Genomic DNA, 19,228 nt, shown 5'->3' on the forward strand with positions numbered 1-19,228 from the left:
AATAAGTTTTTCACTGAGCTCATCATCACTCCTTGAGCTGCTTCTAGTACTTCAGCTATTGCTGTTGCTGCTGCAGCAGTTTTCTTTATGTTCAGAGCTTCCAATGACGCTTCTATGTGTGCTTTTTGCACTTTCATCTCAATCTCCTTTTCTGAAAATGCTACTAGTGCTTTCGCAGCCTCAGCTTCTGCCCGAGCTATAGAAGCAGCATTACTAGTTGTGGACTCACGTGTACGCCTTGATGAGCCTGAGATCTGAGTCTTTGCCTTCAGAGAATGGCTAGATGTTGTACCTTGCTGTTCCATTGTGAGAGTAGAGATTGCAACTGGAAATTATCGAGGCTACCGTTGTGCCGAGACAATGAACTAGTCCGTCGGTTCCACTCTTCCGTGAATGAGCCTTTATTTAAGACGTCGTTTTACTGTTCTGTCCTCCTTATACCCAGTGTACAATTTGACAGGCAACTAACTCATTTCCCATTCACCACACCAAAGAGGTTCTGTTTTCTCATTTATTGTAGCAATTAGGAAAAGGTAAAACTGAAATAAAAACAATAACAATATATTATACACAAGAAACAAATATATGATATGGATAACAATTATGTGTACAACATATGACTGGTTGAGGACCAAATCCAAATCTATCACATTTATAAACTTACACAAAACACATCTAAATCTTTCCGCGTATGAATAATACTACGTTATATAGTATGATAAACACTTCAAAAGAATCAACATACTGACGATGCTTTAAAAGGGTCTGAACAGATGAAAGATGGAACAGGATTAACAATGAGATACAACCATGCTGGTCTATACTGCTTCAACAGGCTGTTATTGATGATGTCATTAAAGGAAGACAGGCAAAAAATCTAATATTGTTTGTAATACTAGCAAATGTCCAGCAGAGGGGAGAAAAACATACCTATAATATTAACTTCCAACACATAAGCAGTGAGCTGAACAGGGCCTTTCCTGTCATCTAACCGCATTAATGTTTGCTAAACATTAATGGGACTTTGACTGGAATCATGTTCTATGGTCAATTGTAACAAATATTGAGCATTTTGACAACAAACACTCAAGCTGGGTTTGGCGTAAAAAGAAGAATGACAACAGTGAGAATTAGGATGTAAAGTGTGGTTGAGGGCCTGTGATGTGTGAATGTTTTTTCATCTAAAGGCCATAGAAATATGACACTACAGACACGATTAAATGCCATAGCATTTTAAATAATCATTTTTAAATCTGTCTACGTCTGCTAGAAATCTAAAAATGGGTCATTGGTAGATCCTCCCCCAGGACTATAATTCAAAACATACAGTAAACATACAAAATGGTTTACTGAAAACAAAATCAGGCCTTTTTATGGCTCTCAGTCCCTTAAGCTAAGCCTCATAGAAAACCTGAAGAGAATAATGCACAAGAGAGGACCTTGGACCTGGATGATTTGGAGAGATTCTGTAAAGTGGAATGGTCTCAAAATTCCTGCTTTTTTTTCTCTAACCTTCTGTCATAGAAAAAAGATACTATGCTGTTTCATTGGCAAAGGGAGGTTGTACAAAGTATTAAATGCAGAGTGCCAAAATACAGTGCCATCAGAAAGTACTCACCCCTTCACTTTTTCTACATTTTATCACGTTACAGACATATTCGAAATCCGATTTGAGTATAGTTTTCTTTTTAAAAAATCTACACGAAATAGCCCATAATGACAAAGTGAAAACATGTTTTCAGACATTTTTGTAAATCTTTTAAAAATGTAAACATTTAAACATAATAGGTACATAAGTATTCACACCCTTTGCTCAAAATTGAGCTCAGGTGCATCCAGTTTACACTGATCATCCTTGAGATGCTTCTACAACTTGATTGGAGACCACCTGTGGTAAATTCAGTTGATTGAACATAATTTGGAATGGCACACACTTGTCTATAAAAGGTCTCACAGTTGACAGTGCATATCAGAGCAGAAACCAAGCAATGAAGTCAAAGGAATTGTCTTTAGACCTCCGAGACCGGATTGTGTCAAGGCACAAATCTGGGGAAGGATACAAAAAAATTTCGGCAGCATTGAAGGTCCCGAAAAGCACTGTGGTCTCCATTATTCGGAAATGGAAGAAGTTTGGAACCACCAGAACCCTCCCTAGATCTGGCCACCCGACCAAACTGAGTAATCGGGAAAGAAGGGCCTTGGTCAGAAAGGTGACCAAGAACCCAATGGTCACTAAGGCAGAGCTCCAGTGTTCCCTTGTGGAGATAGGACAACCATCCAGTAGGTCAACCATTGCTAACACACTCCACCAATCAGGCCTTTATGGTAGAGTGGCCAGATGGAAGCCACTCCTCACTAAAAGGCACATGGCAGCCCGCTTGGAGTTTGCCAAAAAGCACCTGAAGGATTCTCAGACCAGATTAATCAAAATTCTCTGGTCTGATGAAACCAAAATAGAACTTTTTGGCCTGAACTACAAGCATCATGTCTGGAGAAAAACAGGCACTGCTCATCGCCTGGCTAACACCATACCTACTGTCAAGCATGGTGGTGGCAGCATCATGCTGTGGAGATGTTTTTCTGCGGCAGGAACTGGGCGACTAGTCCGCATAGAGGGTAAGATGACAGCAGCCAAATATAGAGAGATTCTTCAAGAAAACCTGCTCCAGAGTGCTCTGGAACTCAGACTAGGGCGACGATTTATCTTCCAACACGACAATGACCCAAAGCACACAGCCAAGATAACAAAGAAGTGGCTTCAGGAGCAGTCTGTGAATGTCCTTGAGTGGCCCAGCCAGAGCCCGGACTTGAATCCAATTGAACATCTCTGGAAAGACCTAAAAATGGCTGTCTATAGACGCTGCCCATCCAACCTGACTGAGCTTGAGAGGATCTGCAGAGAAGAATGAGAGAAAATGCCCAAAAACAGGTGTGCCAAGCTTGTACAGACATACCCAAGAAGACTTGAGGCTGTGATTGCTGCCAAAGGTGCTTCAACAAAATATTAAGCCATGGGTGTGAATACTTAGGTACCTGTTATGTTTAAATGTTTACATTTTTAATACATTTACAAAAATGCCTGAAAACATGTTTTCACTTTGTCATTATGGGCTATTTCATGTAGATTTTTTAATAGAAAACTATACTCAAATTGGTTTTCAAATATGTCTGTAACGTAACAAAATGTGGAAAAAGTGAAGGGGTGTGAATACTTTCTGATGGCACTGTATGTGGCACATGTAGTTTTGTTAAAATATTTTTTTTCTTAAAGGTTTTTTAATAAATGTACTTAGTTTAAAGATTGGATATTTTCTGCATTGTAGGGGAGAGGGGGGCAATAATTATGGGGGTGACTGTAGACCCAAGGATATTGCAAAGATATTGCATGGCAGTACAAAATGCTGTGGTAGTCTTTTTATGTCAGAATTCCAGTCACTCTGTTCAAGTTGCCAAATCTGGATCGAACAAAAGAGCACTAGGAAGCACAAGGAACCACCCTTGTGATGAAGTGAAGAGTTACACTTTTGATTCGCACTGTGGCTTAGTGTGTAGCACTGTTGTCTGACAGCGAGAAGGTTAGGTGTTTGATTCCAAGAAGAAGTCCTGATTTCTCTACACTACCTACACTAGTAATGGCCTGTCTTTCTTTTTTGTCAAATGCCTTTTTCTTGCTTTCTTTGAAAAAAAGTCCATAAAATTGTGGACATCTTAATTTACTTCTTTTTCTGCAGAGACATGTAAGCTGTTAATCAATTACTAGCTCCCTTATAAAGTTTGTGCTGTTGTTGTTGTTACTCTGTTAAATTAAAACTTTGCTTACAGTTTACCTTTGGACATTTTTAGATTAGGTGATGTCAATAAGTAATTGTAATCATGATTTAAAACAAAAGCAGTATCCATGAATGGCTCTTGGAGGAGCAAAAATTGGAAAAGGATCTCCAATTTGTCAACAAAAAAAAAATGTGTGAGAAAATTATTGAAATGTTTAAAAAATAATGTTCCTCAAAGAAAGCTTGGAAAGAGTTTGCAAATGTCTCCCTTTACACTGTAATATCATTAAACGATTTAAGAAATCTGGAGAAATTTTAGTGCATAAAGGGCAAGGGAGGAAGTCTAAGCTGATGACCCGTGATTTCCAACCCCTCAGACAGCACTGTATCAAGAACCGTCATTCATCAATAACTGATATATCCACATGGGCAAGGAATTACTTTGGCAAACCTACATGTCATTATGTCAAGCACTACAATAAGAAGTTACAGTAAAACTTTGCTGTGCAAAAAAGAAGCCTTGTGCACAAAAGAAACCATGTGCTCCTGACCAAAGCCAAAAAGGACCATCCAGACAAAAAGTCAGCAAAAAGTCCAAAAGCCAGGGTTTGTAATGGTATAGTGTTATGTCAGTACCCTTGACAAAATAATTTACCCTTTTGTTACAGCAGCATTAATGATGAAAGTACATTGAGATTTAAGTGCAACTACTCTGCTGTCAAGACCGCATCTTTTCCAAGGATGTCCATAAATTTTTTTCAACAAGACAATGAAAAACCACATGCTGCACACATTACAAAGGCATGGCTGTGAAAGAAGAGAGTACGGGTACTGAACTGGCCTGCCTGCAGTCCTGACCTGTCCCCAATAGAGAATGTGTGGAGAATTTCAAAATGAATTTACATTTTCCATACTGTCCCAACTTTTCATGATTTAGGGTTGTTTTTTAAAGATATTACACAGAAGAAAGAAAACAACTCTAGCATATTACTTATGTGTGCATAAAAGATGAGGTCTGAATCTGTGGTGTTGCCCAAGTTGTTTTACAACTGAGCTGGGAGTCACAGAGAAAGCATTAAAATTAAGCCTTAGGTTAGACAACTTGTCCATCACAGGTTGAAATCTTAGGTCTTGCATATTGTTTACACAAAATTTTTGTAGTTTCCAATCATTTCCAAGCATTTATTATTTACATTATTTGCAACAAACTGGGAGCAGTCAGATTTTATTTAAACCATTAGCGTGCCAGTCTTTTAACACCTACTGTATTACTAGTGTATGCAGTAAAATACTATGATCTACATATCAAATGCTACACTAAGAACAAGAAAAGATGTTCATCAAAGGAGGACATTAACTACCCTTAACTATCCTGATTAATGCAGCTTTAGTATAAAGGTCAGGTCCAAATCTGGATTGAAATATATCACAAATACTGTATCTGTACAGATAAGAACATAATTGTTGGCCAACTTGTTTTTTTTTTTATCAAAAAGGAAGGCTTGAATTTGGCCCATAATTAGATGTGGACATGTGGATCAAGATTAGGCTTTTAATCAAGGGTTTAATAATAAGTATCCAAGGCTGAGGGATGTATCTGCATGTAGCTTGTGTGTTACACACTTATTCAAGTCATCATGCACATCATAATGCACAGCATAAGCAGCACAATGGGTGTTTGTGATAAAAAAAATATGTAAACAATTATTTAGACACTGCCAAGTATAACATTAGTGCATTGTTGCAAAGTCACTGTTGGTATTAATAGCTTTAAGGCGTGTACAATTAAAATAAATTAGCTTTCAAGTTTAAAACATATTCAAAGGAAGTCAATTAAAGGGACATACATAAACTTCAAGAAAAAAAATCAAGAAAGAGTGCTTTTTGAGCCACAAGCTGAGTTCCAGATATGCTTATAAAGCATTGATTCAAAGTGTAGTGTAAATCTTATCCAAAGGCTTATCCAAACATTTTTGCAGAAGCTGGGACTCAACATTCAAAAATGGTGTGGAAGGTGATGGAGCACGTGTTTACAGAGTAGCAGTCATAGAGGTCACACCGGGTGCCATGACAATCATGTTGCCATCACACTGAATGCCTTGACAAACTACATTGTCATCCCACTAGGTGCTGTGACAAACATTAAAGTTGATTTCAAAGGTTGAAAAAGATTTTTTAGTTCATTTAGTTCATTTCATGAAAAGAAATACATTATCTGTTCAACTGCACCTCCTCCAAAATGAGTGCAGCAGGTGGGTACATTGCACTATAATGCTGAAATGTCAAGCATCAAATTCATTAATGTACAAGTACAAAGTTGAAAGCAAACATTATGTAAACTAATGTAAAAAGATTATATGCAGTAAAAGTTAAAAATATATATAAAAGTATTAAATATTTGTTTTCCCAAACTGTAGATGTTTGATTCATCCAAAGTGTTTGGTTTTGCTTCTGCTATCAGGACGCTTACCATCTAACAGCATTATGCATGCATAAAATAATCGAAAATTTTACTACAATATAATTCTATTTTCATAGCTTGATAATGTTAAGGTTTTAATGATAATTACTCAACTTTTTAAGGGAGTACGCGGAGGTGATGGTCTTATTGGGCCAAAGGGAAACTTGGTAAGTAAAACTAAATCTAAATTTTCTATGGCAAATGCATTACTAAACAGGCTGCAAGACTAAGAAATGCTGCAACACACTTAATTCTGTTTGTTTATTAGGGACCTCAAGGAGAGCCAGGCCCCCCAGGTCAGCAGGGAACCCCAGGAACACAGGTATATAATATCAAAATTACATTAAACCAATATATAAAAATGCTGATAAATATTCTTTCCCTATAATTGTTGGATTCAATTAAAATATAACATTATACTAAAAATCTGAAATGTTTCTATGTGACAGGGAATGCCTGGTCCTCAGGGTGCTGTTGGACCACCAGGAGAAAAGGTGACATTTTCTTTCAACTTACAGAGAGTTATCATTTTAAAATTGTTATACACATTCTTGCTTTACTTATCATAAAATAACAATTCTTAAAATCGTTTAAAATTGTAAGTACGTAAAAATGTATATGACCTAGTTTGTATAAAATCCAAAAATGAATTATATAAATGAATATAATAAATTATATGATTCATTTAATTTAGGGGTAAAGTTTTCCTTTTATTTTTGTCATCTTCTATTGTATACAATAAAATTAAATGTCAGTAAATTTTTTGTGCTATTGTGTTGTTTTGTATGGACTTTCTCAGGGACCTACAGGAAAACCAGGTCTGCCAGGCATGCCCGGAGCCGATGGTCCTCCTGTAAGAGCAGCTTTTTGTCACATTTTCAAAACACCACCTAGTCTTTTTATTTTACTGTCATTAATCATACACATTGCATACTTCTGTAATGTTTTACTGGCAGTACCAAACCAGTCCATGCTCACTGTCTTGTTTAAGTTAATATGTTATCCATCTTGTTTTGATAATTAATCACTTAGCTCTGCAATAACTTTATTCATAGGGTCACCCAGGAAAGGAAGGCCCAGCTGGAACTAAAGGAAATCAGGTCTGCATACTGTTTTTTCACAATGCTTTAAACAATGCTAATACTGTGATATTTAAAAAAAAAAAATCCTTAAATAAAAGTAACATTTACCTCAGATTTTACTTTTACTTACAAAATTATTTAATGACCTTTATATATTACAAGTGTTTGTTAATGATGTATAATCTTACTTTTCTAAATAGTCTTGAATAAATAGTCTTACTCTTCTCTAACCCTAACTCTAAAACTAACAGCCAACATTCCAATGTATAATGTTATCAAATACAATGATTATATGTTACATTGGAAGTAAATACAACTTTAGGCCATTATTTGTAGGTGGCACACTGGTGCAGATAGTAAAGTGGGTGTCATACATCAATCTTTGTCTTGGAGACAGCATGTTTTGGTAAAATGAATGTCAAGTTTTGTGTGCCAAAGATGAAAAGGACCATCCAGTCTGTTATCAGTGAAAGATCCAAAAGCCAAAATGAGACTTACCTAGTTTAGGTAAAGTGTAAAGTGATCATCCTTTAAATAATACAACATACAGTTTGTGCAAAAAACTGTTTTTCTACTTGATACTGGTTAAACTGTTCTGTTTCGCACTGTTCAAACCCAGTGTATATGTACAAATCTCTATGTAAAAAAAGAATTGCTATTAAGCTATAGCATTTTGACAACCGCTTTTGTGGCCTTCTTTTACAGGGACCTAGTGGCCCTCAAGGTGCTATTGGCTATACTGGCCCTCGTGGAGTTAAGGTATGTTCATTACTTAGTAAAGACATAGACATTTACTGTTAAAATACCCAACCATTGTCAGCAGCTTATGCAGTATTCACTATTTATAACCATATGTTTATTTTTTAATTGACAAAGAATAATTTGTAATTGTCAGACAGTCATTAAAGTATGCAGATTAATATACTACTAAATGTATAACTTTTAATTCAGTATTTTAATAAAAAATATGTATTTAATGTTTTCTAATATTCTCAGGGTATACAAGGTATACGTGGACTAAAGGGTCATAAGGGAGAGAAGGTGAGCACTTTTACTCTATTAAAAGTTTTTATTATATTGATACGTAAGGTGAATAAGATGTGCATTGTGAAAATATATGTTATCATGTGCATTAGAGATTAGGTAAATAAATTATTGTATCTAAGGCAGTCACACCATTTAAACACCAGAGTTCTTAATTAGTCATCTGCTATGAAAACGTTTCTTTTTGTTAATTTGACGTCTTAGGCTTTTTAACCTGCAAAAACAAGCCAAACTGCTCAGCGAATATATACCTGTGAGCACATATTTTCGGCTAAGTACCTCAGTAGTGTTGTGAGTGCATTGGCACTTTATATGGAGTGCATTAACATATTGTATATATGAATTGTACCATATATAATTTCTAGGGTGAAGATGGTTTTCCTGGAATCAAGGGAGACCTTGGTTTAAAGGGAGACAGGGTAAGACTTTTACCATACAACATACTATATACAGGTGCTGGTCATAAAATTAGAATATCATGAAAAAGTTGATTTATTTCAGTAATTCCATTCAAAAAGTGAAACTTGTATATTATATTCATTCATTACACACAGACTGATATATTTCAAATGTTTATTTATTTTAATGTTGATGATTATAACTGACAACTAATGAAAACCCCAAATTCAGTATCTCAGAAAATTAGAATATTACTTAAGATCAATACAAAAAAAGAATTTTTAGAAATGTTGGCCAACTGAAAAGTATGAACATGAAAAGTATGAGCATGTACAGCACTCAATACTTAGTTGGGGCTCCTTTTGCCTGGATTACTGCAGCAATGCGGCGTGGCATGGAGTCCATCAGTCTGTGGCACTGCTCAGGTGTTATGAGAGCCCAGGTTGCTCTGATAGTGGCCTTCAGCTCTTCTGAATTGTTGGGTCTGGCATATCGCATCTTCCTCTTCACAATACCCCATAGATTTTCTATGGGGTTAAGGTCAGGTGAGTTTGCTGGCCAATTAAGAACAGGGATACCATGGTCCTTAAACCAGGTACTGGTAGCTTTGGCACTGTGTGCAGGTGCCAAGTCTTGTTGGAAAATGAAATCTGCATCGCCATAAAGTTGGTCAGCAGCAGGAAGCATGAAGTGCTCTAAAACTTCCTGGTAGACGGCTGCGTTGACCTTGGACCTCAGGTCACAGTGGACCAACACCAGCAGATGACATGGCACTCCAAACCATCACTGACTGTGGAAACTTTACACTGGACCTCAAGCAACGTGGATTCTGTGCCTCTCCTCTCTTCCTCCAGACTCTGGGACCTTGATTTCCAAAGGTAATGCAAAATTTACTTTCATCAGAGAACATAACTTTGGACCACTCAGCTGCCTTTTTGTCTTTAGCCCAGGCAAGACGCTTCTGACGCTGTCTCTTGTTCAAGAGTGGCTTGGCACAAGGAATGCGACAGCTGAAACCCATGTCTTGCATACGTCTGTGCGTGGTTGTTCTTGAAGCACTGACTCCAGCTGCAGTCCACTCTGTGAATCTCCCACACATTTTTGAATGGGTTTTGTTTCACAATCCTCTCCAGGGTGCGGTTATCCCTATTGCTTGTAGACTTTTTTCTACCACATCTTTTTCTTCCCTTCGCCTCTCTATTAATGTGCTTGGACACAGAGCTCTGTGAACAGCCAGCCTCTTTAGCAATGACCTTTTGTGTCTTGCCCTCCTTGTGCAAGGTGTCAATGGTCGTCTTTTGGACAACTGTCAAGTCAGCAGTCTTCCCCATGATTGTGTAGCCTACAGAACTAGACTGAGAGACCATTTAAAGGCCTTTGCAGGTGTTTTGAGTTAATTAGCTGATTAGAGTGTGGCACCAGGTGTCTTCAATATTGTACCTTGTCACAATATTCTAATTTTCTGAGATACTGAATTTGGGGTTTTCATTAGTTGTCAGTTATAATCATCAACATTATAAGAAATAAACATTTGAAATGTATCAGTCTGTGTGTAATGAATGAATATAATATACAAGTTTCACTTTTTGAATGGAATTACTGAAATAAATCAACTTTTTCATGATATTCTAATTTTATGACCAGCACCTGTATATGTTACTTGCAACTAATTATGCTACAATTGCTGAAGTGTATAACTTCATTTTATTTAACACACATTTAAAAATGATAACTACTATTGCTAATTAGTGTCTAGAACAGGGGTCACCAACCTTTTTGAAACTGAGGGCTACTTCAAGGGTACTGAGTAATATGAAGGGCTACTTGTTTGATACAAACTTCCTGAATAACAAAGTTGCACAGTTCACCTTTACTGATAATATTATTATTAATAATAATAATAAACATTCATATATATGAAGAGACTGTCTGATCACATGTTAATGATTCTTCACAATAATTGTCAACAATGATTTAGCATGGTAGGAAACATATATTTAAACATGCAACATTATTGCGAAAGTTGAAATTGTTTGAAATTATTGTTGAAAGTCAGAGTTATCACATCTATTTTTGTAAACATCATCTTGACAATTTTGTATGAATTAGCTAATTTTGTTCAAAATCACACCTGTTATTAGTATTTTAAAAATTATCACTTCTGTAAAATTTTTCAGGAAATCATTAACTGTCACATCTTCAAATCATGTTTGTTATTATCACTGCCTTTGTAACATTTTTAACAAATCATGAACTCTTTTCCATGTTTGTACAAATTATCAGTTATGTAAGATTTTTTTTTAAAACCTGCGATGTACTGCTGCTGTCCACAGACTTGTCGCACTGGATGCTAAACTCGGTCCAGCTGCTCTGTCAAGTTCTTATTCTTTATTACAAATTTGTAGCTCTAAATGGCGCTCCCCATCACAGCTGTGCCCACTTGCGTGTCTCAGCAAAGAGTAAGATGGATGATTGTGCACTTGCACATGATATAAAACTTATCCCTCAAACAAGATCAGACTTTATATATACATAAAACATTTTTGTTTTTAAAAATGTATATTCAGTATTGTCATTTTCAAATTTACATCAGTGCAAGTAGTACTGATTTAAAAAGAACAGCAACACAAATACAATTTTAGGCGGAGCTTCACGTGACTAGTGCTATTTTTAGAACATGCCCTGCGGGCGACTCACATGGTCAGTGTTGGTGACCCCTGGTCTAGAATAAAATAGAATGCCTTTATTTGTTATATATACAAATACAGGTGTACAGTACAATGAAATTCTTTTTTGCATATCCCAGCTTGTTTGAAAGCTGAGGTCAGAGCGCAGGGTCAGCTATTGTACAACACCCCTGGAGTCGAGAGGGTTAAGGGCCCTTAAGTGGCTGCATGGCAGAGCTGGGATTCGAACTCTCAACCTTTAAATTGATAGTCCACAGCTCTACCTACAGGTTACCATTGTCTAGCAATGTCTAAATACATTGCTGAATTTTATTTTAATGTGTTTTTACATATTATTTTCCCATGGTACTCACAGGGAGAAGTAGGTGTTTCAGGCCCCAGAGGAGAGGATGGTCCTGAGGGTCCAAAAGGTCGTGTTGGTCCTCCTGGTGAAAATGGACCTATTGGCCTAGTTGGAGATAAGGTACATCTGTCTGCAGTATACTAATAATATTTTTATTAGAAATCAAAAACGGAAATCTCTTATTGACAATACTATTCAGAGCATTTGCTGTGGTACACAAAATTGTAGTCAGGTGCGTTATGTTTAATTATCCTGGAGATGTGTATAGAACTAAATTGGAATCTATACATCTAAGTCTATACAACGCTGCATTTCAGGACTAAAACATACCATTAAGTGTAAGGAACTGTCTTTGGAGCTCTGTGATTTGTGGCAGACGTACCTCGTACCCTGCCCTATTAAGGAGGTTCATAAGGTTAAAATCTGCTCTTGATTGAAAATAACTGTTTATGTACAAAGCTAATCTAACTGAAAGAGAACTTTTACACCAGTTTATTCTCAAATTTTTGTTCCAAATCAGATTAGGCTTAGTCTGTTTGGACAGCTTGCAGTAACTGAGAGAACTACAAACTGAAACTGCATCAGGAAATTTTAAAGGAGAATTTCAATCAACAACATACTGTAGTTTTTAATCAATACCAAACATCCCCAGGAACTGTTTACTGTTTACTCACTCATCACTTTAACCTGTCAATACCAAACTTTAACATCCCCAGGAACTGTTTATGCACTCATCACTTCAAGCTCTCTATAAGCTTATCCAATTTGTACTACTGTTTATAATTGCACTGGTCATACCCACAGACTTTAATCTAAATTATGTCACTTTACTGTCTCGGTTGTTAATATCAGGACCTATATTTTTCATTTTTCATATTTTACGATTTAGTGTAAATATATTTTGCATTTTAGTGTGTTTATTCAACTCTTATATTTTTTATATATTTAATGTTTATTGTTGCACCATGGGTCTGAGAGTAATGTAATTTCAATCCTCTGTATGTCCTGTACATATTGTAGTATTGACAATAAAGCAGACTTAGACTTTGACTTTTTTTTTTTTTAAACATATACAGTATAAGAGAGAAATTCAGAGCCAGCACCTTAATCAGGTTGCTCTGGCCAAACCTAAAATTCACACATAAAACCTTGTATGGTCTAATATTTGTCCTCATAATTGTGCAATTTTATGGCAAACATAATTTTGGATGTTTTTCTACCAGGTATTAAAAAGTATAATGCAGAAACATTTTCTTTTCAGCTGAAATAAAGATAAAACAACAATTACACCCTCATTACACCCATAAAAACCTTGTGTGTGTTTTTTTGTTTGTTTGTTTTTGTCAGTTGTTTGTTTCAATAAGCATGAAGTGATTTTTTTAATAATGCAATTTTAGGGTAAACTTGGTGTCCCTGGGCTGCCTGGCTATCCTGGAAGACAAGGACCAAAGGTAAAATACATATTATCTGTGATCTGGTGATTTCACAGTAATGTGTCTGTCTAAAAAGACAATAATGAAGTTACCAAAGTAATATGTTAGAGAATAATTTAAAAAAATATTTTTAGAAATTATACAATTGTTTTTTCTTTTACCATTAGCTTTTAGTTAATTTGTTTGTGTTTTTAGGGCTCGCTTGGTTTTCCAGGATTCCCTGGTGCAAATGGAGAGAAGGGTGCGAGGGTAAGATTTCCATGACACTGTGTCCAGCTGGTTTATCTTTTTGGAATTATAAAGGGGTAGAATTTAAGATTATCATTTTTTTTTCTTTATAAATTATGGGAATTTTGTTCCTTTATAAAAACTTTTTGGGAAAATGTATTAACAAATTAATCATATTTTCTAAACTTACGTTTAAATTCCAGAGTTTATTTTTGTTTAAAAAGTCAAACTGGCAATGTTATAAAATAATTTCTTCAGGCACAATGTTTTAAAACATTTAAGTACAGGTGACAAGCTGTGCAAAAAGGCAATAGACAAACAACTTTAAATTAATGTAATAATTCAAATTCTGCTTGTGGCATATTTCCTAATACACTTATGAAAAACAGTAGGCAAATTTTAAATATATAAATCCATACATAACCTAGCCAACATAGCCAACATAGCAGAAGCCAATATCAAAAATGTATAAAATTAGTCTGTTGATGCATGCTCAATAATCCAGGTACACAAATCCACAAAGTTGAATCAGTTCATCTGGACACAAGTTTGTTGTAGAGACTTAGTCTTTAGGCTGTTCCTTTTTAATGTACAAATTGATTTAATGTATTTAAAAGGTCCAAACAATAACCTTTGAGCAAAGAAAATCAACTCACACTCATGGTTGCAAAGTAAGCAAATAAGCAGGGAAAACTGAAACCTGGCAACCACTTCTAGAGATCCCAGATTCTCAAGTGACATTTATCCCTTGTTCACACTACATGTTTTTTGCCCTGATTTTCGCTTGCCGACTGGTCGCTGCTATATGTGGCAGTTCAGAAGCAACTCAACGTTCACTTGGGGCTAGGCTCTCAATCACTATGTGTGAACTGTTCAACAACTCGATCTGAGCGGCTCGCTGAAAAGAATATCAAGCATGTTAAATGTCTGGATCAAAATCCTGTAGTGTGAAAGGCGTTGCAAGCAGGTTGCGAGTGGCAGCGAGTGCTATGTCGAACTACAGCCATTGAGAACACAAGATACAGGGTGAGGGGAAACCCGGGGGAGGAGTTGTAAAAACGTGGGACAGGGGCATAATATGGTTTCTATCAGAATACATTGGCACACACACAAGTTTTACAGTATTTGTGATCTTATCGTCCACGCCAAACCAACTTACTACAGAACAGACAATCCCTGCTGGTTGCATAGCCCAATCCACTTGGATTCATTTATTTTTCCTCTTTGCTTTGATCGCTTGCTTCTTGTTAAAGTGCATTTTTGGACATGGTATCATTAAACCCCTCATCACTTCTCAAACATAGTTTGGGAGACCAAACAGATTCGATTCCTTCTGATGGTGGATTGTGTAGTGTGTGACCCCCTATTGTGATCAGTCATGTAGTGTGAAATCCACAATGACTTACAGGAATCCCGATTGCAAAAGATCCAGTTGTGTAGTGTGAACTGTACAGCGAACTGACAGATCCGAAAGTCGTGTAGTGTAAACTTGGCATTAGGCTCATGCACTAGTTTTTACATATCACAGAAAGATATTTTTTATAAGCCACTAATTTGCAGCCAAAAATGGATGCAAAAAGCTTAGTACTTTACTTCTTAGTATCCTCCAAATGTTATAGACTTGACTTATTGGGAAAAAGAGATACTTTTCTCTCCATACACAATTTAGTCAGTTGAATGTCAAATTTAAACCTGTTTTTTCCATTACTTGTGATTAAATGTTCCACTAAATGTACGTTTTTATTCTTGCAGGGCCTTATAGGAAAGACTGGGCCAAGAGGGCAAAGAGGACCAGCAGTATGATTTCATTTCAGTTTGTTCTGTTGTTTATTTGTTTTGGTCAATACTGTTCTGTTACAAATTTGATTATGAACATTAATACATATAATCAGAAAATGTTGGGACAGTATGAAGATTGCAAAAAACTTATAGTGTTTCTTATATTTGTTTTGACTCATTGTAAACAGTGTGAACCCAAGATGTTTCATATTTTGTCTGGTCAACTTAATGTAATTCATTAATATACATCCATTCACATATTTTAGGCCTGCAACACAAAAAGTTGGGATGGTTGGATTCCTTGAATAATTTATTAATATTATGCACTGTACAGGGAACAATATGCAAATTCCTTACAATCTTTCTTTGAGGAACATTGTGTTTAAACATTTCAATAAATTTCATGTATTTCTTGTCAACTGGAGATCCTCTGGCCAGCTTTGCTCCTCAAAGACTCAGCTTTTAATGGATGCTGCTTTAGTTCCAAATCAAGAAAACAATCACCTGTTGACATGAGTAGTTCGTTACTAGCCCTAAATTGCCCCATCCCAATTTCTTTTGAAATGTGTTGCAGGCCTGATATGCAGGAGGTATATTAACAAATGACAATAAATTGACCCGACATAACATGAAATACTTTGAGCTCATGCATTTTTACTTGCATTTTCTATAAACTCCTAACTTTTTCTGATTTGGGCTTGTATATGTTTGTCACTTTAGGGACCCAGAGGACAGAGGGGGGCACATGGATCTACTGGAAAAGCAGGTGCAAAGGTAATCATTCCATTTCTCTCCAAATAGAATATAAATTTTGTATTTATGTGCTAAACATTTAATATTACTGTTAATTATGTTATTTTAGGGTTCATCAGGTAATGACGGGGCCCCTGGGCCACCAGGAGAAATGGGATTACCAGGACCTCAAGGAGCAAATGGATTTCCAGGGCCTAAGGGACCTTCTGTATGTAAAAGCTAATTTTCTGCTAATCTATTTACCTAATTCCAGAATACAACATTTACTTTTGACTTACTTTTTTTATTCATGTTTGTTGACTTTACTCCATTTTCAATGCATTTTAAAAATCTCTTCTATGATCTATGAAGGGACCTCCAGGAAAAGATGGACTGCCTGGACACCCTGGACAAAGAGGTGAAGTTGTAAGTATATTTGACAACTTTATCTGTCAGTGTACTGCTATAAGGAATAATTTCCAACAATTTACATTAATTCCTAAATATGAATATTAGATTAAATAATTTTATGAAATCTGTTTAATAAGAGCTAATAGTATGTTTGGTTCATTGGGTTGTAAAATTATATAATATATAAATATAAATAAAAAAATTATACTAATTAGCTTTTCCAGAGTAATATTTTAGGGTTTTTGTTTCTTTTCTCTTTTTTGTTAGGGATTCCAAGGCAAGATTGGGCCTCCTGGGCCTCCTGGCATTGTTGGACCTCAGGTAATCTATATTTAGCTTTTATGGACATGGTTTTTAATATCTAAGTTTTTGATGTTTTTGTGTTAATATATAATTGCAATTTGACATATTTAATCAAGCATTAAGCATTTATATTTCATATTTAGGGTCCCACTGGGGAGACTGGCCCTGTAGGAGAGCGTGGCCATCCTGGACCCCCCGGGCCACCAGGCGAGCAAGGTCTTTCTGGCCCTTCTGGTAAAGAAGGAATCAAAGGAGACCCTGGTCCTCCTGGTGGTCCTGGAAAAGATGGACCCCCTGGACTGCGAGGTTTTCCTGGAGAACGAGGACTTCCAGGACTATCGGTAAAAAAATTAATCCAGAACTGAATTACAAACCCCATTTCCTGAAAACTTGGGACATTTTGTAAAATGCAGTAAAAAGAGAAAAATGCAAACAAATTGTTTTTAATGGTTTTCAAATTTTGATTTTGATACCTGCAACACAATCATTAGTTTATGGAATTTTTAAGCTACACCTTTTTAAAATATTGCACAATTAACAAGTGACTTGGTAATAGGTGAGTGTATATTGACTATAAAAAGAAGGTGCAAGCAAACATAAGTCGTGAGAATTGACAATCAGTTCAAAAAGAACATTTGAAATCATATAGATCTTTCACCATCCACCATACACAATTTTGTGAAAAGATTCATGTAATCTAAGAAATCGCAGTCCATGCAGGGCACAGCCAGAATTCATCCTCAAATGTGTTCAACTTTTATACCTTCAGACTGCATTGGATAAGAAACTACTGCTAATGTGATTAATAAAGACAGATGTGTTTGGGAGTACACTGGAAACTATTGTCATCTCAGATTAATCAAAAGTCAGTGGAAATACGCTGTGGTCAGCTTGTTTTCCAAAAAATGGACTTGGTTCTCAGTGCAATGAAGAAGAGGACCACCCAGCGACAGAAAACATGATATTGAAGTAAATCAGAGCCCACAGCATGGATGACTTGCATATGTGTAAAGGTACCACTGATGTGGGGACATGTATTGGGATTTTAGAGAGATGTAAGCTGCTGTTGAGGCATTTGACAGTGCTTGTTATTTAAACAAGACAATTTCATGCCTCATTTTGCACAACCTACAACAGTGTGGCTTTGTACATGCAATGTGTTGTGCTTGAGTGACCTGTAGTCCAGATCTGTCTCCTATTCAAAATGTTTGATGCATCATAAGGAGAAGAATCAGACAACGACAATCACAGTCTGTTGAGCAGAGGAAAAAAATAGACGAAAAAATTCCACTTGCAAAACTGCAACAATTTATTTCCTCTGTTACTTGATGATTAAAAGTGTAATAAAGGCCGCTCAGGTGGCGCAGCGGTAAAAGACACGTGTTGCAACCAGAGCTGGTTTTCGAAGGTGCGTCGTTTCGAATCCAGCTCTGCCTTCTCCGGTCGAGGCTGGGCGCCTATATGAACAACGATTGGCATGTTGTTCAGGTGGGGGGGGGCGGGATTTGAGACCGGACGGAATACTCTCTCAGGACTGGGGCGTTTGTGCCCTCTGCTGGCTGGTCGGTGGCGCCTGCATGGAGACGGGAGGGGGTGCGGTGGAGTGTGTGATCCTCCGTGCACGGTGCTCTGCCGAGCTGCACTCGTCAAGTGTGGGTGATAAGACGGTCGATTGGCTGTGCACGTGTCGGAGGAGGCGTGGAATGGCCTCGTCAGCCCTGACCAGGAGCAGGGACCGGCATTAGTGAGAGGATGATTGATGGGATGAAATTGGACGCGCTAAATTATTTAAAAAGAAAAAAAAAAAAAAAAAAAGTGTAATAAATAGGAAATCTGATATAACAGTGGTAAACATGATTCTATCTATTTTGAGTGTGTTGCAAACTTGACAACGCCCCAGCCTTTCTGGAAATAATTAACATAATCCTGTGTATCTAACTGATTTCCTAAACTTGTAGATGAAAGATGTCTGTTAATTCATAGGATCACTCACATCTTATCCAGTGTTTTTTTCATATTGCCACTAAACCCTAGTTTCCCAGAGGACATCAGAAACTCTGTCTTTTAGTCCCAAAACATATTGTTTAACTTGATTGTATAGCTGTTTTATATTTGTTCCTCAATTATTAATTTGCAGTAAATTGTTTCACGGACATGCTCAAAAAAATTAAGGGAACACTTAAATTAAACATTGGATCTAGATGAACAAAAGATTCGAGTTGAAAATCTTTACTGTTATAAATTGTGTAATTAGTTAAGAACAAAATGACATAACAGTCGATGGAAACCAAAATCATTAACCCATGGAGGGCTGGACTCAAATTCATACCGAAAATCAAACTAACTGGGCAGATTGATATCCCTAAAGTTGAACTGACTTTGTGTTATACTGTAATGATTAAGTGTTTCCTTAATTTTTTTTTGAGCAGTGTATATGTAATCCTTATTTATTGTTTATTTAAAGCACTTTAGACTTAAACAGTAACGTACTATGTAAATATATTATTATTATTATTATTTTGTTCTTGTTCTTAAAAAAGTAGAACTTTTTTTCAA

At 36.4% G+C, this 19,228-nt stretch overlaps 1 protein-coding gene across 1 annotated transcript in view; it reads left to right on the top strand.

Moving 5' to 3' along the window:
- The window catches only part of col11a2 (collagen, type XI, alpha 2), a 111,022-nt gene that overhangs the window by 72,538 nt on the left and 19,256 nt on the right, over nucleotides 1-19,228 (top strand). The window contains exons 21-37 of the mRNA XM_062985601.1: nucleotides 6,354-6,398; nucleotides 6,500-6,553; nucleotides 6,681-6,725; nucleotides 7,031-7,084; nucleotides 7,287-7,331; nucleotides 8,019-8,072; nucleotides 8,310-8,354; nucleotides 8,723-8,776; nucleotides 11,799-11,906; nucleotides 13,184-13,237; nucleotides 13,415-13,468; nucleotides 15,200-15,244; nucleotides 15,947-16,000; nucleotides 16,089-16,187; nucleotides 16,331-16,384; nucleotides 16,637-16,690; nucleotides 16,816-17,013. Of these exons, the coding sequence (XP_062841671.1) occupies nucleotides 6,354-6,398; nucleotides 6,500-6,553; nucleotides 6,681-6,725; nucleotides 7,031-7,084; nucleotides 7,287-7,331; nucleotides 8,019-8,072; nucleotides 8,310-8,354; nucleotides 8,723-8,776; nucleotides 11,799-11,906; nucleotides 13,184-13,237; nucleotides 13,415-13,468; nucleotides 15,200-15,244; nucleotides 15,947-16,000; nucleotides 16,089-16,187; nucleotides 16,331-16,384; nucleotides 16,637-16,690; nucleotides 16,816-17,013 (1,116 nt within the window). The remainder of the gene's footprint in view (nucleotides 1-6,353; nucleotides 6,399-6,499; nucleotides 6,554-6,680; nucleotides 6,726-7,030; nucleotides 7,085-7,286; nucleotides 7,332-8,018; nucleotides 8,073-8,309; nucleotides 8,355-8,722; nucleotides 8,777-11,798; nucleotides 11,907-13,183; nucleotides 13,238-13,414; nucleotides 13,469-15,199; nucleotides 15,245-15,946; nucleotides 16,001-16,088; nucleotides 16,188-16,330; nucleotides 16,385-16,636; nucleotides 16,691-16,815; nucleotides 17,014-19,228) is intronic.

The sequence above is a fragment of the Trichomycterus rosablanca genome, chromosome 2 (genome assembly GCF_030014385.1).
Source record: "Trichomycterus rosablanca isolate fTriRos1 chromosome 2, fTriRos1.hap1, whole genome shotgun sequence".
Taxonomy (NCBI): Eukaryota; Metazoa; Chordata; class Actinopteri; order Siluriformes; family Trichomycteridae; genus Trichomycterus; species Trichomycterus rosablanca.